A 25,888-nucleotide genomic window follows, 5' to 3' on the forward strand; every position below is an offset into this window, starting at 1 on the left:
AGCTGTGCCAAGGAGATGAGCTGTTTTGAGTCAGGAGATGCCAAATTTCAGCAACGGAGGAGCTCAGCTGTGGCATGTATAGAACAGCGACAGTGCCTCTGAACACGTGCAAAGAGCATTTTAGAGTAACTGCTGTTGCTGCTGTGCAGAAATGCTTAAGACTGTGAAGAGGGCTTCCAGGTCAAAACAGTATACGATGTTAGTCACAGTCAACTAATTGAAATTAATATACATGGATAACTTAGGTCCATTAATTTCATTGGGCCTACTCTGGGTATAATTAGTTAGATGCAACCCTGTGTGTATGTGTGCGTGTGAGAAAGAGAGATTGCAGCCAAGCCTCTCTTTTTAAGAAAAGGACCTTTTGCATTCAGAAATGTTCCGCTTTCATTGCATGTTCAGTTTCCATCCCCAAAAAGATTCTGACGCCAAAAAGGAACCATTGAGTATCACCACCAGATTAATAGGGCTTCTGAGAATCTACCACAAATGAAAGATGAGGGAACACCACAACGGAAGGAAACCACACAAAAGAAGACTCGTGGCAGCCTAGTTTGGGAAGCAGGGGCTCCTAAAAGGAAGCCAAACAGGCCATTTTCTTCCTTTTTAGAAATTAAATCTTTGTAGCCAAGTGGTGAAGGGGCCTCACTCCGTGCATGCTCAGAGGTATGGTCATTTTGATTAATACTTCATGAAGTATTAATATTTTATACATGCCCTCTGACCTGCGGAACAGGCACTTTTAAAAGTGCTGTATAATGTTCATTCTGTAAGGAATCCATCTTTTACAGAGCAATCCTGAGTCATGAAGCCAGCTTCATTTAAGTGCATGTAAATTAAGCCAGCATAAAGTACGCCAGATCCAAACCCTGTTTGGGAGCGAGGGTACTGACGGCTGAGCCAGCTCAAGCCTGGCAGAGGGCAAGCAAGCATGTAAAATAGAATTTGCCTTACACCACCCTTTCTGCTGGTGTAAGTTCAGACAGGTTGCCAGTTAACATGACTGAGCTGAACAGGAGTGAAGATCAGTGTCAGTCCACCACCATCCCAATCCTGCCCACCACTCCCCCAAAACGCCCATTTTGGGGGGGTTATGCCAGCATAAGCTACGCCGATCTCGGCTCAGCTGGCTGAGCAAGTTAAGCTGACATATCTCCAGCTGACCCCAGATGAGCAAATTACACCAGCATAGCCCAGCTGAGCCAGAGATCCGCCAGATCCTAACCTGCTCATCTCAGTGGATCTTGGGTTTGGACTGTGCCCTTAGTGTTGCAGCACTATTTTCAGGTGCCTTTGTTGCACTGTTTTCAACACCTGCTCAAAACCTTTTTGTATAGGCACATAATTTTATTATGCTTGCTTGTTCTTACCTGTTCATTTGATCTGTGTTTTGATACTTTTACTTTTGACTTCTTTTTGAAGTCTGTTGATTTTATTGGCATTTTCTTATAAATATTTTATACTATTTTATGTAAACCGCTTAGAGATTATTTTTTAAAATTATTATTAAGCCAGGGGTAGACAAAGTGGTGCCTTCCAGATGTTTTTGACTACAACACCCATCATTCCTATCCAGCATGGTCAATGGTCAGCAATGACGGGAGTTGTACTTTACAACACCTAAAGGGCACACTGGCTGCCCTGGATTATGCAGTCTACGCACTTTGTTAAATAAGAATAAAATTAAAATAACAATGGGGGGAAATCGGTGGGGTTGGTCGAGAGGTTAAGGTTAAGACTCAACTATTCCTTAGCCTTCCGCCTAATTCCAAGTGATCCCAGAATAGGGATGGTTAAATTTGTTAATATTGGTTACTCTTTTTTCCTCATTTTTCCTGCCTTAAGCTCAGTTCTCCTCATTTCCAGATCCTTTTATTTTTAAGAAGCCCTCATGAAAATTCATCAGCATTTTAGTGCCGATTTCTCCTGCTGTATGTTTGTGTGCAGTTGTGCCTCCTACACAGATTTTTGCATAGCACTTTTCCTGAACACAATGTATCTTTGCATGTTATTTTCACAAATCCATGCATTTTTATGAATATCTAGCCTTGCCATATGCGTTTTTGTACACGTTATTTGGCTGAAGAACTGCACTGCAAAATTCGGATTTCAAAAGGATGGTTGTGTTTCGTTCCTGGTATGTTTTCAGAAAGTGCAAATTAGGTATGTTCACCTTTGAATGCAAATTTAATCCAGTTTATCCCTCCCCCATCCAAGGGATCTCCCACCCACCTTATTGTTGCCCCAGGCTACCATTGGGAGAGAGAAATTCTGCAACAACACTCCTCCATGTGCCAACATTGGATGACTGTGCTTGTCCAGTAGCTCCAGAAGCTGCATATGCGATCGGGCACTCTGCATAAATAAGTAAAGGCACATTTTCCTGTTCACTCACTTCGCAAAGAGTCGGTGCTTATTCAGAGAGGGGGGAAATCAACTTAGCAAAGGAGGATGCAGGAATCTGCTCTCTTCTCCCTCCCTCCTTGCCCCATTTCTGTACTATATACAAGGATCTTAGCATCCTGTAATGCACTTTCCATCTTGACTCCCTGGGGAGAAATATGAAAAAGCAGCCATAAATTCATTCTGGCAGACAGGAAACCAAGGCATCAAAAAAGGCAGCGCTATCCTAGTGGTTCTGTTGTTGCTGTAGGCTTCCCCCCTCCCCAATAGGTGAAGCGGTCCCAGCACTGACAGCTCAGTGAGCTTAAAATTAAGACAGGATCAATAGAAATCCCCAAAGCATTAACTTGCATTGATTTAGGGTAGGTGTGTGGAACCTTTGGACCTCCAGAAGTTGTTGAACTACATCCCCATCATCCCAGACACTGACCATGCTTGCTGGGGCTGATGGGGGTTGTAGTTCAGCAACATCTGGAAGGCCAAAGATTCCCTCATACCTGATTTAGAGCAATTTCAAGCAAGTGGATCCCTTCCTCTCCTCCCCCATGTACACAAAACCACCCAATTGATCCTTCAGAGTAGCTAAAGCATAGTCATTTCCACTTGGCAGGTTTATTTTCCCCATTTGTGAACCCTGATGGTGCCCATAGCGCCTGCTCTGCCCTGCCAGCCCTCCATCTCCCATTTGGGTCCCAATCCCAATACAGTTTGCTTGGCGGGGCCTCATTTGAGGACACGGCTTTTCTCCAAGACAAACAGATGTACCCCTGCAAATGCCAGAATATGGGGATCGCCAACATCCACTGGTGAATACTGACAATCTCTTCACTGGCAAATGGCAACATTGGCCAGCGCGTGGGTGTTGCAAACTCTAAAAAGGAATGTCAACAATCTCCAGTTTTCTAGACATTCATGAGAGATTATAGACTGGGAAGAATGGGAAAAAAGAGCCCAGGTGGGGAACAAGGTGTGATCAAGAGAGCTGGTTTATTAAAGGAGACAGGAGCCACTGCTGCAGGCTGATCTGGGGTGAGGATCTGTGCGGGAGGGGAGGAAGATGGGGAACAGCTAGGAACATCTGGATGGAGTGTGGTTCCAGCTGCCATCCTGAGTCATGGGTGAAGGCCTGAGGCGAAGTGCTCACTCTCTCTTTTTCTCGCTCTTCCCCACCAGAAGAGGCAGAGGGGAGGGGAGGGGGGGTTCCTAAAAGACTGAGGGCTGGAAGACAGAGGTGTGGGGAAAGAGAAACAGGCACCTGTGCAAAGAAAGAGAGAGGGGGAAAAAAAGAATCTGTATGCGCCCTCACGTGAGTAGTGGACCCATCTTGACAGAAGCGTCCAAGTTGTAGCCCTTCCCAAGCATGTCCCACCTAGGGGCCAGATCCAGGTTTGTTTGGGGGGGAATCCAGTGGGCCCCCTCCTTCCCAGGTGCCCCTCCAAAGTTCATGGTGGCCACCATTTTGCTGGCATCTGCCACTTTTTTTCACAATGGTTTGTCCTGGTGCGTTGTGGGAAAATATGGTGTTTCCCTCCCCCTGCAATTGACAGCCATTATTTCCACACACACAATGTCCTGGAATTATGCTTGCATCAGAGGCATTGTGTGTGCAGTAGAGGGGGGGCATATGACAGCCACCAGTAACAAATCTGGGTGAACCCCCCATGGGATGCAACAGTGGAGGGTGCCAGGACCTGAGGTGGACCCTGGCAACTGCTTATGGATGTCACCAATTGATGCCTACACCCCACTCCAGCACTACCTCCCATGTCATCCTGCCCACTTCTCTTCTCAATCTCTCCCCTCTCAGCATCCACATTCCTCTCAGTGCTGTATCTCATAGGCCCATTTATACAGTCCATCCATCCCAGGAACTCACCTCACATTTCTTTCCCTTCTGTCCTTCTATCCCTTCCACAACAGATAGCAGTCCCCATTTCAAATAGTCACCCATCTCAGAAAGTACCTGCCATTTTGAAACCGCCTTCCAAAAGACCCTCTGGTTTTGATTAATCAAACCGATATCCCACCTTTCCTCAAAGGAGCTTGTAGGGTTACTGTCTCATTCCCACCCACCCCCTCACTACAACCCTGCGAGGTGGGGTTCCTGGCTATAGGGGGATGTATAGGGCTGGCTCCATGTTTCTGGAGGCCCTTGGGCACAAGCTATCAGTGGCCCCTTGTCACCTTGCTTTCCTCCTCAAATCACACTCCTCCTCCTTGGCCTCACCCCTTCTACATAAAATAAATATTGACTGATATGGTAAACCCCTATTGTCAAACAATGCAATGAGGAGTGCCATTTCCTCATCATCACACATCTAAAATTAACCCTTGGGACTCTCTATTATAATCTCATTTGACACTTCCTTTTTTGAAGAGAAAAAGGTTACATTTTTGAACAGGCAAAGTACGTAAATAAGCCACATCCATAAGTTCGATCTGCTGGAGGGGTTGGGCTGGGGCCAGTGAGGGGCCCTCAACAAATGCCCCACATGGCCTGCTGCTGGAGCCGGGCCTGGGGATTTGAACCCTTGGCTGTCCTCAGTCCCATCCCCTCATTTTACCAAGAATCATTTATCCGTCCATTTGTTGATCAACGCATTGGTCATTTGATGCCTGTCAACACCCTCCCACGTTCCCATCCACCTCCATCTGTTCCCCCACTAACTCACATTAAGGTGCTGGACAGACCATGCCCCTGGGGGAAAGTGCATGTGGGTCTCACTGGGGCTGTGGGGAGGGGGACCGCTGCGTCCCAGGGGCGATGCCTTTGCTGCCGTAGTACTCCACCACTTGCTTGGGGACTTCAGCCAGAACGTACTTGGCCAGGGCATTGGTGGGAGCCTAGGAGAGAAAAAAGAGTGGGGTGCATTTGAATGCCGGCAATGCTGGAGGGGGAAGAGGTAAAGAGCCACCCCATGGAGAGAGGGGTAGAAGAGAGCAGAATAGATAGAGGCCATCTCAAACATCTCAACACTCCTGCTTAGTTTGCAAACAGAAGGTGTTTGCTTAATGGCTCTTGATGGCTGATGGCTACTAGCTGTGAGGCAGACCCCATCTGCTTTGCTGGGGGCTGAAGGAAATAGTTCAGGGCTCTTGAATGTAGCTTGTGAAAGAGACAGGATCTACACTTTTGCAGCCCTGAGAGTGCTCCAAGGGCATGCTGTTGATTTTGGAGGACTGATGCCGCTTTCAAGAGGAGTGTTGTCATTCTGAATATTCTGCTAGTTCCCTTGCAACTCCCAGCTCAATTTATATGGATGTAAATAAGCACAAAAACTAAAAGCCACATCCACTTCCAGTATTCACAGGGAGACTGATCTTATATTATAGGATATACTAAAGATGGAAAAATTCAGGAAAGGGCAACTAAATTGATCAATAGGTTGGAGAAGCTCCCCTAAGAGGAAGGTTACAACGTTTGGGGCTTTTTAGTTTAGAGAAAAGGCAAGTAATGGAGACATGATGGGAGTGTATAAATTTGTGCATAAGGTGGAAAAAATGGGCAGAGGGAAGTTTTTCTTCATTTTTCATAATACTAGAACCCAACGGGTGTCATCCAATGAAGCTGAATGTTCAAAGAGTCAGGACAAAAGAAAAATATTATTCACACCACGCATAGTTAAACTATTTGCTCCCACAAGAGGCAGTGACAGCCGCAAACTTGGATGGCTTTCAAGGTTTCATTGTTGTCATGTGCCTTCAAGTAAATTACAACTTATGGCGACCCTATGAATCAGTGACCTCCAACAGCATCTGTCATGAACCACCCTGTTCAGATCTTGTAAGTTCAGGTCTGTGGCTTCCTTGATGGAATCAATCCATCTCTTGTTTGGCCTTCCTCTTTTTCTTTCAAGGAGGATTAGACAAATCCATGGAGGATGCCAGTGGCTACTAGCCGCAATGGCTTTGTTCTGCATCCACGGTCAAAGGCAGTTGGCCTCTAAGTATCAGTTGCTGGGGAGAGCACTGAGGTCTTGCTGACGGGCTCCCCATTGGGGCATCTGGTTGGCCACTGTGACAACAGGATGCTGGATGAGATGAGCCATAGGCCTGATCCAACAGGCCTCTTCTTATGTTTTTATATAAGGTTGCCCTTGAAACTTCCTAATCTAATGCCAAATGATTGTGCACTGGCAGATTGCTAGACTCAGGGGTGGGGTGGGGAACCACAGATGGATAAGAAATCAGTTAAGACAGAAAAAGAAAATGAAGGGAGGAAGAAAAGAAAGAAGAGAGACATAGGTGCCAGCAGAGGAGAGTGAATAAGACAGAAGGCACAAGTTTAGCAGCTTTTGATGGCTGGTGGCTACCGGCTATTGAGCACCCCCCACCTCCTTGCAGTAGCCCAGTCAGGGAGGGTTCCTCACCTTCTTGAACTCACGGACGGGCACAAACTGGACGATGTCGCGGACAGCCCTGCCCTCCTCGGACTCCAGCATCCCGCGGTCCCCATTGAGCTCCCGCATGTCGGAGAAGTCAGCATTCCCAATGCCCACAATGATGATGGAGAGCGGCAGGCGGGAGGCCCGGACCACGGCATCACACGCCTCTGGCATGTCGCTCACCACGCCGTCCGTGAGGATGAGCAGCACACGGTACTTCTGCGGGGCAGGTTAGAGATGGTGGGGCTGGAGGGACCACAGTAAAGACGCAGCCGGGGCCACCCCGGGCTCTCACCACCCACCCACTCTGCCCCATGCACTGTCGGGGCCCAGAGCTGATGGTGCCCCCCGATATTCCTGCCCAAACATCTCCCGCCATACCGTCGGCAGCCCTGTTTTCTCTTCCTCAGCTGCAGGAGCCGCCACCTTGTTGATGATGGGTGCAACGTTGGTTGGCCCATAGAGCTGGATCTGGGGCAGGCAGCGCTTGTACGCCTCAATCACGCCAGAGATCCCTGGGGAGGAGAAAAATCATGCCGTGACTCGGGTGCGAGAAATGCTCCCTGGCTTGGACTCTGGTGCACGGTTGCTAGATTCCTCTCCGCAGGGCCCTTGTGCCTTTAACAGCGGCATGACAAGAAGGAAACTCAACAGGTAAAGCTCCATCTCCCCCAGCATGAAATTGCAGGAATGTGCAAATCCAGTTCCATCTTCCCCAAGTTCATTTGGGAAAGGGAATACAGCTCAGCAGCAGAAAGTCTGCTTTGCACGCACAAGTCCCCGGTTCAGTTGCCAATAGCATCTCCAGGTGGGGCTGGGAGTGAACCTTGCCTTGAAATCCTCAGGAGCCACTGCCAGTCAGTGTAGGCAATACTGAGCTAGATGGACCAATGGTCTAACTTGGTATAAGGCAGGCTCCTATGTTTCTGGTATAGGCACAGGAGCCCCACCATAAAAAAATGTGGCAATCCCAGGTAGTATTTTCTTCAGGTTTGTGATGCATAAGAGGTTCAGCATTTGGGGAAATGTGTTAGTCCGGGTCTCTTTCTGTTCCCAGAATTGTGGCTGGTAAATTGAACAATCCACAATTTGGCCTTTCCCAACCTGAACTCCAGATAGTTTGGACTACCATCTGCCCCCTCCTTCACTCCAAAACATCTCAAGGGCACCAGGTTGGTAAAGGCTGGTCTAACCTCAACCATCTTAGGCATTTGCAACAGAATCAACCATTTTGAATCATGCCACTGTTTTTATTTCTTAAGGTCTCTGACTCTTCCTCCCTCTCCAACTTTATTCCAGTCTCCCCCCCAAAAAAAGTCCCAGATTTTCACTCTCAAAATCTATCCCCTGTTGAGAAAGAGCTTAATCAGTTAATTAGCCGTCTTTTCTACATGCGATTCCTACTTTCACATTCTGCGTTCTCTGGGTCGAAGTTGATAGCGAAATCATGAGACACCTATGAAAGGAAACAAGGAAAAGGTCTTTGAATTAGAACGGAAGAGTCATTGCCAGTCCCGTCTAATCTGATCCCAGGATCCCCCGGGGTTTACCTCAAAGTCTGGAGGAATCCGTGCACCAAACCCAAAGGCCGGAAACTGCTTGTCACTGGAAGAGAAAATCTGGGTCATCACGATACAAGGCACAGGCTCACCTCGCAGCCTGCACCTGGGTCGTGCCTTGGGCCAAGCGAGAGTGCAAATGGCTCCTCTACCTGTCATAGTCCTGGCAGATCTCGCCCACGGAGGACAAGGTCTTCAGGTATTCGTTGGGCTCCTTGGGGTTGATGAAGTGAAGGGAGTGCTCGCTCCGGGGGTCTCCGTTGGAGGCTGTGAAGTCAATGGCCACCTGGGTAAGCGAGAGAGAGCAGAGTCCCAGCAGTTAGAGGGTCTGTCTAAATCCCGGGTCCAACTCCCATTCAGCCACAAAGTTCACCGGGTGAGCGTGAGTCAGTCGCTCCCTAACCTGTCTCAAGGGCTGGTGGAGAAACCCCATTCTGTTTGCATTTTCATGAGCAACCACCTAATTTGCGTTTCTCGAACTGGGACGCGAGCCGAAACACAACTGTCCTTCAAAATGGGCATTTCTCTGAATTTTGCAGTGCAGTTCCCCAAGCAAATAATGTGTCGGAAAATGCATACATTAGGGGAACGTGTGCATTAAAACCCATTATTTATTTATTAGATTAAGAACATAAGAAGAGCCTGGCTGCTGGATCAGGCCAATGAACCATCTAATCCAGCATCCTATTCTCACAGTGGTCAACCAGATGCCTCTGAGAAGCCTACAAGCAGGACTAGAGTGCAAGCCCAGGGCCGGCGTCAGCAGACAGCCAGGTCAGGCACTGGCCAGGGGCCCCTGCAGCCCCTCCTTAAGCTGGGAGGGTGCAGCTTCCACTCCGCAATCTGTGTCAGTATCAGGCCATGGGGTGAATCACACCCAGCAACCAGACACTGCTGCAGATCACAGGGCTGGGGCTCCACCCTCCCAGGAAACATCCCCCGTGCAGGCGGCATGGGCTTAAATAGGCCCGCCTGCCCCACCTACCTCCTGCATTGCTGCCTTGGAACACTGCACGGACATGTCTGCCGTCACCCAAGATGGTGGTGGGGTGTCCCTAAGAGGTTGATGTCCCTGTCACCATCTTGGATTATGGCAGGCGTGTGCATACAGCGCACTAGCACTCTGATATGGCAATGCAGGGTTGTTGTTGTTGTTATGTGCCTTCAAGTCGATTACGACTTATGGCGACCCTATGAATCAGTGACCTCCAAGAGCATCTGTCATGAACCACCTTGTTCAGATCTTGTAAGTTCAGGTCTGTGGCTTCCTTTATGGAATCAACACATCTCTTCTTTGCCCTTCCTCTTTTTCTACTCTCTTCTGTTTTCCCCAGCATTATTGTCTTTTCTAGTGAATCATGTCTTCTCATTATGTGTCCGGAGTATGATAACTTCAGTTTCATCATTTCATCTTCTAGTGACAGTTCTGGTTTAATTTGTTCTAACACCCAATTATTTGTCTTTTCTGCAGTCCATGGTATGCGCAAAGTTCTCCTCCAGCACCACATTTCAAATGAGTTTATTTTTCTCTTAGCCGCTTTTTTCACTGTCCAGCAATGCAGGGTAGGCAGGGCTATTTAAGCCCATGTTGCCTGGATCGGGAGAAGGTGTTGGGAAGCATGATAAGCTGGGACCAGGGCAGTCTGGTGCCTAAGGGCCTAGTCACGCCTGGTGAAACAGCACTCCCTCCACTTGTGCTCCCCACAGCCAGCATTCAGACAGAGAGGCATGTTACCTCCAACAGTGGGAAAGATTTCTTACCGGCCCTTCACAAAAGGTCCTAAGATGGGTTACAACAATATAACATGCTGTTATAAACACAGATAAAACCAGTGCAGTTATAAAAACGAGTAAAAACATTCCAAATTCAGCAAAAGGAATGGGTTCTGCAAAGCAAAATACTTTAACTGTCAAAGCTCAGAGTAAAGAGGTGCATCTTCAGCATGCAGCAAAAGCTGTGGGGAGGGAGTGCCACATTTTCGGAGTTCTCACAGAGAGAGCCCTCTCCCAGGTCACAATCCCCCCACATTTCGGACGGTGGCAGAACTATCAAGAGGACAGATCCCAACACCTGAGAAGGTCTGTAGGGAAATAGTCTTTTGGATATTTGGAGCCTAAGTTGTCTAGGGCTTACTTATAACCTAGAGCATCTTGAATTGGACCTGGAAACAAACTGGCAACCATTGGTGAAAATATTAGTAAAATATTAATGAATATTAGTGAAAAATAATATATATATAGTGAAAATAATACACAAAATGCTTGCAAAATGTATATTAGTCAAAGCTGCACACAAAAGTGTGTATATTAGGAGAAATTTGCACTAAACTGTTGATAAATTTTCAGTAGTTTTTTTTTAATTGCAAACTACTGTGGAAATGTGAAGAATGGAATTTAAGTTCAGAAAAAAGAGAAATGGAAATTGAATTGACAGATTAATTGGTCCCTATCTACCTCACAGGATTGTTGTGAAGATGAAATGGGACAGGAAGGAGAATCATGAATAAACTCCCCCTCCGATCCTTTGAGGAAGGGTGGGAGAAGAAGACCATCCATCCACCCACCCACCCACCCACGCACCCATCCCTCCATCCATCCATCCCTCCATCCATCCCTCCATCCATCTCCTTTTCTTCCTTCCTCTCCCATGCTACGTCATAGGCTTGTTCACACAGTTACAGGCTGTCTCTACCCATGTACGAGTGTTTATGTGAAAGAGTGTACACTTGCTGATTTGTGCAGCTCAGATATTATGTACACAGGTGCAGAGACAGTACACTTGCTGAATGTAATGTGTGAATACCCCTCATAGCAATGTAAGAATCTGCCTTAGGCTGAATCAGACCACGGGTCCACCTAGCTCAGGATTGTGAACAATGTCTGGCATCATCCCTCCAGGATTTCAGAGGGAGGCCTCTCCCAGCCAGGGGTGTAGTCGCCCAGGGTCTCGGGGGGCTTAGTCCCCCTACTTCTTTAGGAGCAGGGTCCCAGCAGGTTCCCTATGTCTCCAGCATCCTACAAACCAATTAGCATGAAAAGGGAGTGTGTTAGTCACTGAGAAAAGTCTCCTAACATGCTTCCTTGTCCTCTCCTGCTCACTGGAGCCGACCAGAGTGAAAGGAGGTGAGTCAGCCACTGAGAAGACTCTTTTCAGTAGCAAACACTCCCCCTTTCATGCCAGTTGGCTCCTAGAGATGTATTTTGTTGTGGAAGAAGGCATTAGCAAGGATCTCATTCTCAGCCCAGGATCAAAAAAGGGTGTGTGTGGCTGTGACTATCCTGCACTTCTGAATTTGCCACTACACTACTGCTCCCAGCCCTACCTGGAAATGTCATTGGGGATTGAACCTGGGACCTTTGGCATGCAAAGCAAACACTCTACCACTGAACTGTGGCCCTTCCCATCCCTGAAGTGGAAGGGGGGGGGAGCTCTCTTGACCGCTCCCTCTTGCGCCTCCTGGTGGCTTCTGCCAAGTAATTTTTTCCCCCTTACCGTGAAGGAGATTTGTAAGCCGCCCATGATGTAATCCAGGAAAGTGTGGACTTTCTCCATCTGCAAGTGAGCAAAACAAGGGAAATGTTAGGTGTTTTCAGTTTTCCCTGCCTCTCTCTCTCTTTTTTGCATTGTTTTACAAACTCCTGAAATCTCTCACTCTCTTCCCACCACAACTTTCACAGTCTCTCTCTCTCACACACAGATGCACAGTTCAGTGAAGCCAGTGTTGGCATCTACTCTGAACAGCAGCAGATCACTAAGGTCTCCTGCAGGGAAGGGTTGTTCCCTTCACCTGCCCCCGAGATCCTTTTATTTGGAGATGCCAGGGGAGATTGAAACTGAGACCTTATAATATGCAAAGCAGGTGCTCTGCCACTGAGCTTTGCCCTTTTTAACTAAGCAAGGACTTTTGCATTGCCCTGTCAGTCCCTGCACCCTCAAAGATGTAAAGTCCCTCTGCAATCCTTGTTGGTGCTTTCCTGCCAATAACTGGTTGCCAATGTAATGCCCAATGCCAAGCATAGAAGGGCTCTCGCCACAGAGATGCCAGTGACAGATTGGTGATGCTTCTCTGTGTTCCTAGAGAACTGTGACTTTCATCTTGTGTGCTGAATTGCGATAAAGTTGTAGTTGTTTTTTTCAAAATCACACTACATGCGTTAATCGGCTTACCAAGGCCAGGATGTCTGTGTTATCAACAACCGTTTTGTGAATGGTCATCGTTAATTATGTCATGATTGCTGTCTCTGCGCTTTCTGCATTTCATTTCCCTCTGACCGCGCTGTTCAGAAACCCTCTCTGAGTAGATACTCAAGTAGAAGCAGCTCTACCTGAAGGGGTAGCCACCTTCTGAGCAGGTGGGCTGCTATTCGTTGCCAGGAGGGAGAGAGGAAGGGGCAAATGGTGGAGAGGTCAGTGAAGTGCAAACACATCGGCTGTAAGCAACTCCACCCTACCTAGCGAGTCACTTTTGCATCCAGGATAACACTTCACACGCTTGATGAAGTAGACAGTAGTCCATGAAACGTCATGCCATGAACACTTAAGCCTTCTTTAAGGTGCCACAAGATTCTGTCGTTTTTGCAGCAACAGACTCACACACCTGAGCTCCTCCTCTGGGACTTCAGAAGCCACAAGTTCGGGCAGGAGATGGGTCTAGTCTGTCCTTCCACAATGGATCTATTGTTGATGTGCCTTCAAGTCGATTACAACTTATGGCGACCCAACAAATCAGCGACCTCCAATAGCATCTGCCATGAACCACCCTGTTCAGATCTTGTAAGTTCAGGTCTGTGGCTTCCTTTATCGAATCAATCCATCTCTTGTTTGGCCTTCTTTTTCAGCTCCCTTCTGTTATTCCCAGCATTATTGTCTTTTCTAGTGAATCATGTCTTCTCATGATGTGTCCAAAGTATTATAACCTGTTTCATCATTTTAGCTTCTAATGATAGTACTGGTTTAGTTGGTTCTAACACCCAATTATTTCTCTTTTTAGAAGTCCATGGTACAGTATCTGCAAATCTCTCCTCCAACACCACATTTCAAATGAGTTGATTTTTCTCTTACCCGCTTTTTTCACTGTCCAACTTTCACATCCAAACATAGAGATCGGGAATACCATGGTCTGAATGATCCTGACTTTAGTGTTCAGTGATACATCTTTGCATTTGAGGACCTTTTCTAGTTCTCTCATAACTGTCCTCCCCAGTCCTAGCCTTCTTCTGATTTCTTGACTATTGTCTCCATTTTGGTTAATGACTGTGCCAAGGTATTGATAATCCTGACGTTCAACATCCTGAATCTGTCATCATGGCATCTGTTTTATAGAGTTCTTCAGTGTATTGCTTCCATCTTCCTTTTATTTCATCTGCCAGTCAATGTGTTTCCCTGTTGATTATTCAACATCCCTACTCTTGGTTTAAATTTCCCTTTCATTTCTATAATCAGTTGGAATAGGGCTCTTGTTCTTCCCTTTTTGTTGTCCTCTTCTATTTCTATACAATAACTATTGCAATAGTTCTCTTTGTCCCTACATACTAGTCACTGTATTGTTGCATTTAGGGTTCTGACTGTGTTTCTGCCTCCTTTTGCTTTCCTTCTTTCTTTAACAATTTTAAGAGTTTTGTCAGTCATCCACTGAGGTCTTTCTCTCTTTTTAACTAGAGGTATTGTCTTTTTGCATTCTTCTCTGACGATGTCTCTGAATTCAATCCATAGTTCTTCTGGTTCTCTACACAATGTATATTTTTGAGAGACAGCCAATTATTCACCCCTCTGTCTATCCCTGCCATCTCCCAGTATCTACATCCAGTTGTCTCCTCAGGTCTACCTCCATTCTAGGAAGGAGACAATCTGTCATTTTTGGTTTCTCATTTTTCCAATCTTAAGTTCACATTTGCACATCCATTTGTGATTTTTTTAAAAAAAGTCCTCAGTAGCATTTTAGTGTGACTTTCTCTTGACATACACATTTTCTATGCAATTTTACCTAATGTACACATGTTTGCAACCCAGTTTCCCCTAATATAATGCATTTTATGTGTTGTTTTAATTAATATATGCACTCTTATATGCATTTTACCCTTGTGCAGTGGTTCCCAACCTTTATGAGTACGGGACTCCCTTTGTAAGCTCAAAACATTTCGTGACCACCCCCCTCTAATTGTAATTTTAGCCTGTCTTAAGTGAAAAAATGGTGTGTGGCAAACTCACATCTCCAAATATCCCTTTTCATAAAAAGCTCCCTGCACACAGGGAGGTATTGCTTTCTTTTCTTAATGCAAAGATCCAATCAAATTGGTATCCCCCTCCACCCTCCACAGTCTGTACAGCTCTGTCTCCCAACACCAGTGGGTTACAGTTTTGGATTCAGATCCAGGTTCAAATCCCCACCCAGCCATGAAGCCCACTGTGTGACCTTGGGCCAGACGCAGTCTCTCAGCCTGACCTATCTCACAGGGTTGGTGTAAAGATAAAATGGAAAGCAGGGGGACTATGTGCACCGCCTTGAGCAACATAGAGGAAAGGGGGGATATAAATGCAACAATTATAAAACAAATAAATACATTTCGGCTGCAGTATGTGGACCCCAGCTTCAGCCAACCTCCTGAGCTTTTTATAAATAATAACAATAATTAATAAAGATGCATCAATGTGGTAGTGGAGGGGATGCTAGATTGTGAAGACAGAAGGGTGGATAGATTGAGGAGGGGGGTTAGTGCTTTTAGGCCTTGGGGTGATCATCAGAACTGACGACTTGGTTAGCACACTTGGGGAATGAGGGTGGAGCAGGAGACAGATCAGCGCGCAAACACACACAAAGACACCTGTCCCTGCTGCAAGCATCTGCGTGTGAGCATGTATTTGGGCACGTGGGAGGTGGGCAGCTCTCAACTGCCGCAGCATCCTGGAGAGAGAGATGGGGAGGCAGATTGTAGAAGGAAGGGGGGATGCTGGCACACACACACTTAGCCTCAGAAATGGGGGGGGGTGAGCAAGTCCTGAACTTCCTCACGGCTCCTTGGTTCGGTCTTGGCAGAAGGCGAGATCTGGGCAGCCTCACAAATAAGAATAATTTTTAGAAGGAGGTGGCAGCCAACTAGGAGTCAAGAAAGGCAGGCAGGCTGGCTGCCAGGAAGGAAGGGGGAAAGCAGCCTTTCCTTGCAGCCTTGCTTCTTTTTTGCTTCATGAAAAGCCCTCTCCTCTTGTTCTGAGTAAGGGCATCAGCAGCAGCGGCAGTGCGAGGAGACGGGAGACGGTGATAGTAATCCCCTCTTCTTCCTGGTAGCTGCCCCCTCGCCTCCTTTGGCGTCTGCCACGTGTTTTATAGGCAGATGCCTGCCCTCTCTGTGCCTGAAGGACGCTCTGGTGCTTCAGCAAAAGCCCTCCCCTCTTGTTTGGAGCAAGGGGGAGGTGTCCTCTGCAGAGGCAGTGGGGAGGAGGCAGCGTCCAGAGAGGGAAGACTTTTTTAAAAATAATAATAAATAATTCATTTCTGTACTGTTCGCGGCCCCCTCTGGATTACTTTGCGCCCCCCGGGGGCCATGGCCCCCAGGTTGGGAACCACTGCCCTAGTTTATAGATTTTTGTGCACACTGCTTGGCTGGAGAACCACATCGCAAAAGTCAAAGAAGTGCCCATTTTGAAGGACGGCTTTGTTCCAGTTCACATTTGTTTCGGAAAGTGCAAATTAGGTAGGGTTCCCCTTTACATGCAGACGGAATTGAATATGTCCACCATTGCTGCTCCCTCCTGATTTCAGTTCATTCCCTCCCCCTGTTGTCTGCACATTCTCCCACCACAGGGATGGGAACCTGCAGCCTACAACTCCCATCATCCCTGGCCACTGGCCATCCTGACTGGGGATGATGGGAGTTGGAGTCCAGCATCCAACATTTGGAGGGCCACAGGTTCACCACCCCTTGATTGTACCGGATGGAGCAATCCCCTGTTCAACATCACTCATCAATCAGCTGACAACTTCAAATAATCATCTGCAACTTGTTCATCTGTTCTTGAATACAGATCAGAACAAACATTTTAGGAAACGGGTGCTTAACTCCTCCAATAACCATAATAATCATCTGCGAGTTATTCATCTGTTCTTGAATACAGAACAGAACATTTTAGGAACTGGGTGCTTGAAGGGCAAGGATGCAATTGCTGACACTCTCTGAGCTTTATTATCAAATGCTTTGATTACTGAGCACCAATTAACTGCATTCTAACTGAAGAACCTGAAAGGCAGTTGCCTGTTTGTGTAGTTAACGTCCGGTGTTACATAGACTGGACTGCCTGTAAGACCATGACGACGACCTCTGAACAGCTGGTTCTGATACCTCCAACTTACCTTACACTGAGTAAGAACGATGTAGCCGGAGTTCTTGTAATGCTTTTTCTTCTCTTGGTATTTGTGGTTAATGCAATCCCATTTCACCTGCCGAGGAAAACAGAAAGGGGTCATTGATGCACTAAGCGACATTGCAGACCAGAACATAAGGACCAGACAAGAACCTGGCTGGATCAGGCCACAAGCCCACTGAGGGGCTGCCCACTGCTTCCCACTTTGGCCAAGCAGAGGCTTCTGGGAAGCCCCCCAAAATGGGCATCAAGACCAGAGTGGGGAACCACCCAAGGGCCGCATTGCCTCATGGGTAACCTTCTGGGGACCACATGCCAGTGGTGGGCAGGGTCAAAGGCAAGTGGGTGGGGCTGGAGGCAAAAGTGGGTGGAGCAATAGCCATGACTCTGACATCTGAGTAGGCCGCATTCTAGCCACACAAAAAGTCGGATGTTCTCTCTCTCTCTCACACACACACACACACACACACTCTGTCCATCCTCCAGGCAAGCAAGAGTAGTCACCGTAACTCAAGGGCACCTTCCAGCTAGGCAAAAAAGCAATCAAGAAGGTGCAGGCCAGGACTGGTGAGGGGCAAGACCTGGAGACAGTCCTGAGGGCCAGACAGAGAGGCCTCGAGGGCCACATTCATTCCCCTTGTTATAGACCCTTGTAAACGTGTTGTTTCTAAGCACCGGTACTCAAAGGAAAACTGCCTATGGCCACGGAGATTCTGGCTGCTGACACATCGTATGTGTCAAGCACATGGCTTTCCCCAGAGAATCCTGGGAGCTGTAGTTTACTCTTCACAGAGCTACAATTCCCAGCACCCGTAACAAACTACAGTTCCCAGAATTCTTTGAGGGACGCCATGTGCTTTGAGCACTCTTTAAATGTACTGCATGTAGTACATAGCCTGTATTCAGCAACCACAGTGGGTGCCCATTCCATTCCTCCCTGAATTGATCTCATTCCCCTTTGAGAGCCAATGCACCAGCAGACTTCGCCAATCTTCCACAGCAGTGAGTTCTGTACTCCATTTCCGCATTGTGTGAAGAACTAAACAAACGAATAAACGGATAAATAAAATTAAGTAATTTTTATTTTATTTTCTCTGAATCCATCCCCATGATGGTCAGTGGGCAGCCCCAGTTCTATGTATCACAAGAGAAGGATAAAACAGCAGCCTCTCTATTCTCCATGCCATCCATCATTTTGACAAGCCTCTGTTTGTGTTCCCTCTAGTTACCATTTTTCACGTACCTAAAGGATACACTTTCCAGATGGCGGAGGAGCAGGAATTGGAGCCAGAAGGACTGGCCAGATTTCTACAGTGAAAGAGTTCTGGCTCCCAACACCTGCTTTCTGGGCCCAATTCAAAGTGCAGGTGTTACCAGTGATCGAAACGAACTAGTTCAGATGAACATAGTTCAATGAACTAGTTCGAAAATATCTGAACTGCACCTGAAAGCAGTTTCCATAATTGCCGAGTGAACTGAACATGAATAGTTCATTTTGGGATAGAACTTTTAATAATTTCTAGTTCATCTTCACGTTCATTCGCTCCCCCCAAGCAGGGGCCCTGGAGTCTTAGCTTACTTGAAGAAGAAAAAAGTAAGTCAGTTGGACATCTATAAAGGAAGTTAGGAAGCAAAATGTGGTGGCAGCGTTCTAAGGCTTATTAGGCAAATGTGGAGGTGCTGCTGTTGCTAAGGGCACTTAATCTTTTCTAGTATGGAAATACAAGTATGCAGAAAATTCACCTGTTGATGTTCTGTCTGTCAGACATCTTATTACTTGTGTGGGGGCCTTGATTTACTTTTGGACCCTAGCCATCAGCAAGCAGCTTGTAACTTTCTGAATACCAAAGGAAAAGTTGCAGAGGATGTACTTTTTATGAACCATAAAACAGTCATTTGGACTGAATTAGTTTGTTTTGTAAAAGTACAAGCTTGTACTGGACCTAGTATCTTTTTGGACAGGATGAGCTTGAACTAGAATTAGTTCCTTTTAAAAATGAACTTTCCAAGCACCAGGTGTTAGCCTTTAAAGGCCTGATCTGGGTCGGTCAACATTTTTGGCCTGAGGACTGCGTTCCCCCATCGCCAATCGTCTGCACGCCAGCAGTGGTTGTGGCCACCCCAACCTCTCACATTCACGCACACACAGAGGACATGCCACTAACTAAGGGACCATCATATGAGGCCTGTCTTTGCTCTCCTTTGCTTCCCTCACTGCCTCCTCTAGTGTCTTCCATCTTTCCCTTTTAAACTACCTCATCTCCGGAGGAAGCTTGTAGCATCTCCTGGAAAGTGGTGCTGAACTCGCCAATGTAGTCATGCTTTCCGCTGGAGTCGTGATCATAGATGACACACTAGCAAGGGGAAAGAGAGAATGACAAAAGTGTTTGAGACATGCTCCAAGCTGAAAATGGGAGCCGGGTGTCCTCCCTCTGCTTGCTCCTATAGTTTGCCTGGATCCGCCCAAAAAGCAACTTCAAGTGCCATCAGTATTCTGAAAATTCCCCGTTAAAAAGATGTACAGATAACTCTCTGTCCCAAACGCCTGCGGCTCCTAATGTCAGAAGGAAAGACTTCCACAGCACTGATGGAACTTGAACTTGTTTTTATTTTATTTTATTTTCCTGAAGAATCCATGCTTAGCCAGGCTTATGTAAATCAATACATAGAACAATCTGAAGCATCTTGACAAAGTTCAACAGGTTTTACTCCCCAGGGGTAAGTATGCGTGGGATTAGAGCCTTAGCGATGCTTTGCTTTTATATGGCATCTTGAAACGTTCAAAGCACTCTGCGTCAATCATCTTAGTGATTCCTTTAAGGCGGGTTAGTATACGTGTTCCCATACAACAGATGGGAAGCTTAAGGCTGCCAAGTACTCTGTATGGCCCTCTTTCCCCTTCCTTTGTAGCTCGGTGGAAAGTTGCTGCAGGTCAGTGTCTGCAATACTGAGCTAGATGGACCAATGGTCTAATATGGTATTAGGCAGCTTCCTATGTTCCATAATTAGAACATCTGCTTGACATGTGGAAGGTCCCAAGTTCAATTCCCAGCATCGCCAGGTAGGGCTAGGAGAGATCCCGTCTGAAACCCTGAAGAGCTGCTGCCAATCAGTGTCTGCAGTACTGAGCTGAATGGACCCCAATGGCCTGACCTGGCATCAGGCAGACTCCTATGCTCCTAATGCTTCCTAGTCTAGCAGTAGGGGAATACAACATACACAGGGAGTGCAGCTATAGCCTGGCCATTATGCCACCTTGAATTATTATTATTATTATTATTATTATTATTATTATTATTATTATTACTGATCTCAATATTATTTGATTTATATCCCACCCTTCCTCCCTGCAGGAGCCCAGGGCAGCAAACAAAAGCACTAAAAACATTAAAACATCATAAAAACAAACTTTAAAACACATTAAAACAAACAAGACATCTTCAAAAGCATTACATAAAAAAGCTATCAAAACATTTTCTAAGATTAAAAAAGTTTAAGAACCTATTAAAAAGCAATTCCAACACAGATGCAGAAAGGATTCCATCCTTTTTTTTGCAGAGCTCCCCAAGTTCCTGGTTCTCAGGCTACATCTTCTGCCCCATAGGCACCCCAGACTCCCCTTAGGCCCCTGCCCCTCACTTCCAGCCTCCCTCGACCCTCCCAGAGCCCTCAGCAGTTGCCACTCTCAAGTGGACGCTCACACGGATGGTCTTGTCCGGGTCACAGCTGCACAAGGACTGCAGGGAGACGCGGAAGGGTTCCCATCGGGGGCTCAGGTTGTTCTTCACCACCTGGTGCATGATGGGAAGGGAAACACAAACACACAACAGCGAGTAGAGTAGATTCAAACGGAGCTTCCCAGTGGTCCACATGAGCCTCATGGAGGTGGCCCGTGACATGTACACATTACATATTCGTATTGATTTTTAATTGCTTCTTTTATTTTTTTAAAATTGTATTATATTGTAGTTCAATTTGAATTCTATGGAATGGCTTTGAAAAGTCATTCTACATCTCACAGAGTGCATTGCAGTTGCGGTGCGCTCTGAGATGCGAAAAAGGTGGGGGGAAACCCCTCATTAAGTGGTCTCCCAAGATCATCAACAATTTTCAAGTGGTCTGTGAGACAAAAAAGCTTTGGAACCACTGGTTTATAACTCTGGTTTTTTATGCTTAGTGGCTTTGGGTTGTAGCCAACTAAATTTTACTCCGAGTAAACCCAATGCAATGGATAAGCTCAAGTTAGTCATGCCCATTCATTCCAACGGGTCTACTCTCAAGAGGACTAGCAGCGAATACAAACTCTGCTGTTTCAGCACTGTATCTGTAGTCTTGCTGGGTTATTAGCAGGCACATTCTGAGGATTCCAAATTGTTTCTAGTCCTTATTGTTTTATATTTCACCACAAATCCCTGAGGAAAAGTGGTGTAATAATAATACAGGAACAACAATAAGCATAGCAGTGAAGGGTTTCTTTTAATTTGCAAACATCTGTGGGCTTACTTAGAAGGCTGAACTACACAGAAATGTATATACTGCATAGCAAGGGGAGCGTTTAGTGAGGGGGAGTGGAGGACCGTAGCTCACTGGCAGAGCTTCTGCCTTGCATGCAGAAGGCCCCAGATTCATTCCCCAACGGCATCTCCAGGTAGGGATGGGAGTGAACCCTGCCGGAAAACTCTGGAGAAGCGGCTGCCAGTCAGTGTAGACAATGCTGAGCTAGACAGACCCACGTTCTTCTGACTCACATTCTAAGGCAGTTTCCTAAACATGTATATTCTCATACCTAAAGGACAAGGGCCAATATATATAGAAATTAGCTCAATTTCTTCTTTCCACAGCAGACTGCATGGAAAAAGAAATTCTGATCCAAAGGTTGTTGGGTAGTTGTTGCTGTCGTTTTGGCAGCTTCTATATTTATGCAAACACAACAGGTTCATTAATCAATTAGCCAGTCTGTCAAGGATCTGATTGGCCGACTGCCTTAACATCCGCAGATTTTATTTCCTGCTTCTGGACAGGTTCTCCTCCACCTGGTTCTGTCATCCCCAGTGGTGGAGTGGCAAATTCAGAAGTGCAGGGTCCCTGCATGTTAGTCACAGCCATGGCCCCCACTTTTGCTGCTGGTTTAAGAATGAGATCCTTCTTCATACCTTCTCCCACAACAACAGACATCCCTAGAAGCCAATAAGCATGAAAGGGGAGAGTGTTAGCTGCTGACAAAAGTCTTCTCAGTGGCTGACTCACCGCCTTTCACTCTGATTGGCTCCAATCAGCAGGAAAAGACAAGGAAGCATGTTAGAAGTCTCTTCTCAGTGGCTAACACACTCCCCTTTCATGCTGATTGTCTCATAGGATGCTGGAGACATAGGGACCCTACTCCAAAAAAAGTATGGGGTCTAACCTCCTGAGACCCTGGGCGACTACACCCCTGGTCATCCCACCTCCTTCATTTCATCCCTGTCAGACCCACATCTCCCATCCGAGGAGTCCCAGCCTCCCCTCGTCCCAATCCTCCACTACTGATTGAACACCCTTGGCAGCCCATAATATCTCACCTCTGTCTTCCAAACCAAGTGCTCCGTCTCATTGCTGTTGACCTTATAGATCTCCAGGAATGGATCAGATTTGCTGAAGAAATCCTACAGGAGGGAACAGGGTAAATGTTCAAGCTAGGGATGGGCAAATCTGTCCGTTTCGGCTTCTCTCAGCTTCTCATCTCTCCAACCTTATGGTGAGTTCGCCACATTTTCACAACAGGTTAAAAGTTGTTTTTTTAAAAAGTCCCCATGAAAATTCCTCAGCATTTTAGCACAAATTTCTCTTAATATGCATGTTTTAATGCAATTTTATGCACATAATATGCACATTTTGTTGGAATGTTCCTATTACATACACATTTTTCCAAAGCATTTTCCCCAATATAATGCAGTTTTGCGTGCTGCTTTTACTCACCCATGTATTTTTATGCATACTTCACCCTAGTATATGCATTTTGGACACATGACTTGGTTGGAGAACTTCATTGCAAAATTCAGAGAAGGGTGAATTTTGAAAGATGGCTGTGTCTCAGTTCGCGTTTTGTTTCAGAAAGTGCCGATTTGGTAGGTTCAGCTTTACATGCGAACTGCATCAAAATTCTCCCTCATTCCTTGGTACTACATATGTGACCAGCAGTGTAGTGCCAAGTTCAGAACTTAAGGGTCGCTTCATGTTAGTCACAGCCACCCCTCCCCCTTTCTTGCTGCTGAGTTGAGAATAAGATCCTTGTTAATGCTTTCTTCCACAACAACAAACATTCCTAGGCGCCAATCAGCACAAAAGGGGAGAGTGTTAGCTACTAAGAAGAGTCTTCTCAGTGGCTGACTCACCTGCTTTCACTTTGATTGGCTATAATCCACAGGAAAGGACAAGGAAACAGATTAGACTCTTCCCAGTGGCTAGCACATTCCCCTTTCATGCTGATTAGTTTGCAGGATACAGGAGACATTGGGACCCTGCTGGGACCCTGCTCCAAAAATAGTAAAGGGTCTAGGACCCCCTGAGACCCTGGACAACTACACCACTGTACGACAACATTGGTCCAGAGCTCCTAAAACCAGGTCTCTCTACAAAACCTCTTGACAACAACTCCCCACCATATCAGTTCTCACTCACTCACTCAGGCTGAGTTCAGCCCCTTCACCCCCAAAATAAAGAGGAGACTCCAGGAGTACCCAGACAGGCTGAATTGATCTGATTCTGCACAGATTGCTCATTTATTAGTGCTTGCTATTAGGAGCTTATTTATTTATTTATTATTTGATTTATATCCTGCCCTTCCTCCCAGCAGGAGCCCAGGGCAGCAGGAGGTTTTTGGGAAACATCATTTTAAGGATGTCGATTTGAAAAGGGCAGCTCTGCGGTGTGACCATGTTGAATGAAAGCATAATCTCTGAAGCATGCCATGCAGTGTGGTGTAGTGGTTAGAGTGTTGGACTAGGGCCTGGGAGATCTGGGTTCAAACCTCCATCCAGCCATGAAGCATGCTGGGGTGACGTTGGGCTGGTCACGGCCTCTCCCAGCCTAACCTACCTCACAGGGCTGTTGTTGTGAGGATAAAAAGGGCAGGTGGAGAACAGCATAAGCCACCTTGAGCTCATTGGAGGAAAGGTGAGATATACATTATAAATGTAACAAACAAAGAAGCATTTGTTTGTTAACTTCAAACATACTGTAAAAATATGGCACGGTGAGACCGGACTCTCCCCACCCCACTTCAGCCCCAGTGCATGATTCCGGGGCATCCGCTTCAAAAAGAGAAGTGTGTGCTTCCAAATGTGACAGCTAACAGCTTTAGATGGCAGGGGGCCGTATAAAATTCTGATAAGAACCTTAGCAATTGAACCACTCCACGCACCAAAGGGATACTCTGGATAGTAGAACTTGATCGTTTCCAAAGTTAATTTGACGTATTCCACAGCTGAGCTTTGGCATTGCCGGGAGATCTGGGGGCTTTAATCCTGGTTCTAATTTAGCCCTGACCTGATTTCTTTTGCAGCTATCTTCAAGTGCCCCCACTTTCTATTCTTTCTCATCTAGAAACATATGATTGGTGAGATAATCCCTTCTATTGGGCCAACCAAAAACAATTCAAAAATGTTGCAAGCCTTCAGGTTCCACAGAGCTCTCTTACTCAGAGCAAAGAAGAGTTCTGTGAAACTCAAAAAAGCACCTTTTTTTCAGTAGGACAGGCGGTTTGATCTTTGCCCACCTTATCGTCCAGCTCTTGCCCATGAAATTCCAGTTGTACAAACTCGTTGGTTCTGGACACCTCCTCCGCTTCGATCTGGTGAGAGAAATGATCCAGTTAATAAGAAACACTTCCAAAAATTCATTTTGTTTTTTAGGCCATTGAATCTTTTTTATTATGATTGATTGATTGATTGATTGATTGATTGACTGATTGATTGATATCCTGCCGTTCCTCCCAGCAGGAGCCCAGGGCGGCAAACAAAAGCACTAAAAACACTTTAAAACATCATAAAAACAAATTTTAAAATACATTAAAAGGAAACATATTTAAAAACATTTTTTTAAAAAAGCTTTAAGAACATCTTTAAAAAAAAAAAAGGTTAAACACATTTTTTAAAAATAAAGGTTTAAAAACATATTAAAAATCAATTCCAACACAGATGCAGACTTGCTTCCTATGCAACGCTGAGGATAAAGTCATATTCAAAGATTCCTTCTCAGTCCTGGCACCAGCAGTTGGCTTGGTCAGGCACTAGTCAAGTGCCTCCAGGGCTGAGAAGGTCCCCTCGTTAGCCGGACCTGGTTGTGCCACTTCTTACTTCTTACTTCTAGGTGGCCATTTTAGTGATGGGCAGGGAGCAGTGCCACTTTTGAATGGGAGCCACATTGGGTGGGGGTGGGTGAATTGGGGGGGGCACATCAGCAGCACCTTGCCAAAGGCCCCCACTCCCCAAATTCTAGAAACCATCAGAGACCATTTTTAAACATCATAGACCTCTGTGGGGCTGTAATACCAGGTTCAAGTCCGCAGTCAGCCATGAAGCTTAATCACTATCTCTCAGCTTAACCTACCTCGCAGGGTTGTTGTGAGGGGGAAAATGAGGGAGGGGAGAACCATGACCCCCCTAGAGAAAGGCGATAAATGTAATGAAAATAAATGAAGAAGCAAGCACATAAGGAACCAGGCATCCCGCTTCCAGCAATCGGAACAAAGAATTTCAGAGGACTGATGAAAGTAAGGCAAGAGGCTGATGCAGGTTGGCGTGGTGGAAAATCTAGGTTATTACCAGATAATCACACTTCATGGCACCAGCTCTTCCTGACTTAAAGATAACAGCTTAGCGCAGCCCACTTCACCTGCTGGATAGCGCAGTATGCCATTCTGCCACGTTTCAATGAACGGCTGCTGGATTATTAATGAATTAATTGATATGCCACTTCATACCCAAATAGGCTTCTAAGTGATTTCCAAGCACTTAAAAACCAACAACGCATGCATTAAACATCCATAATTAAAACAGACAGTTCAAATACACACTAAAACAATCCCACTAAAACATTAAAAATATAAACATCCACAGCTGAAAATGTGCCCTACAGCCATGGGGGGAACTGTCATTCATGCTGGTGAAAAGGGACACACCTCAGGCCTAGAGGAGATACGAATGTTC

The 25,888-nt window shown here is 46.2% G+C and overlaps 1 protein-coding gene across 1 annotated transcript in view; it reads right to left on the reverse strand.

The window, feature by feature from the left end:
- Positions 1–3,399: 3,399 nt before the first annotated feature.
- CPNE6 (copine 6) overlaps positions 3,400–25,888 on the reverse strand; it is a 30,046-nt gene continuing 7,557 nt past the window's right edge. The window contains exons 5-17 of the mRNA XM_061590328.1: positions 24,457–24,531; positions 22,262–22,345; positions 20,405–20,494; positions 18,959–19,057; positions 16,693–16,779; positions 11,841–11,900; positions 8,500–8,633; positions 8,339–8,393; positions 8,193–8,244; positions 7,170–7,303; positions 6,774–7,007; positions 5,076–5,247; positions 3,400–3,658 (exon numbers count right to left, since the gene is read on the reverse strand). Coding sequence (XP_061446312.1) covers positions 5,125–5,247; positions 6,774–7,007; positions 7,170–7,303; positions 8,193–8,244; positions 8,339–8,393; positions 8,500–8,633; positions 11,841–11,900; positions 16,693–16,779; positions 18,959–19,057; positions 20,405–20,494; positions 22,262–22,345; positions 24,457–24,531 — 1,227 coding nt within the window. The 3' untranslated portion in view covers positions 3,400–3,658; positions 5,076–5,124. The remainder of the gene's footprint in view (positions 3,659–5,075; positions 5,248–6,773; positions 7,008–7,169; positions 7,304–8,192; positions 8,245–8,338; positions 8,394–8,499; positions 8,634–11,840; positions 11,901–16,692; positions 16,780–18,958; positions 19,058–20,404; positions 20,495–22,261; positions 22,346–24,456; positions 24,532–25,888) is intronic.

This window comes from Rhineura floridana, chromosome 11, assembly GCF_030035675.1.
Source record: "Rhineura floridana isolate rRhiFlo1 chromosome 11, rRhiFlo1.hap2, whole genome shotgun sequence".
Classification (NCBI taxonomy): Eukaryota; Metazoa; Chordata; class Lepidosauria; order Squamata; family Rhineuridae; genus Rhineura; species Rhineura floridana.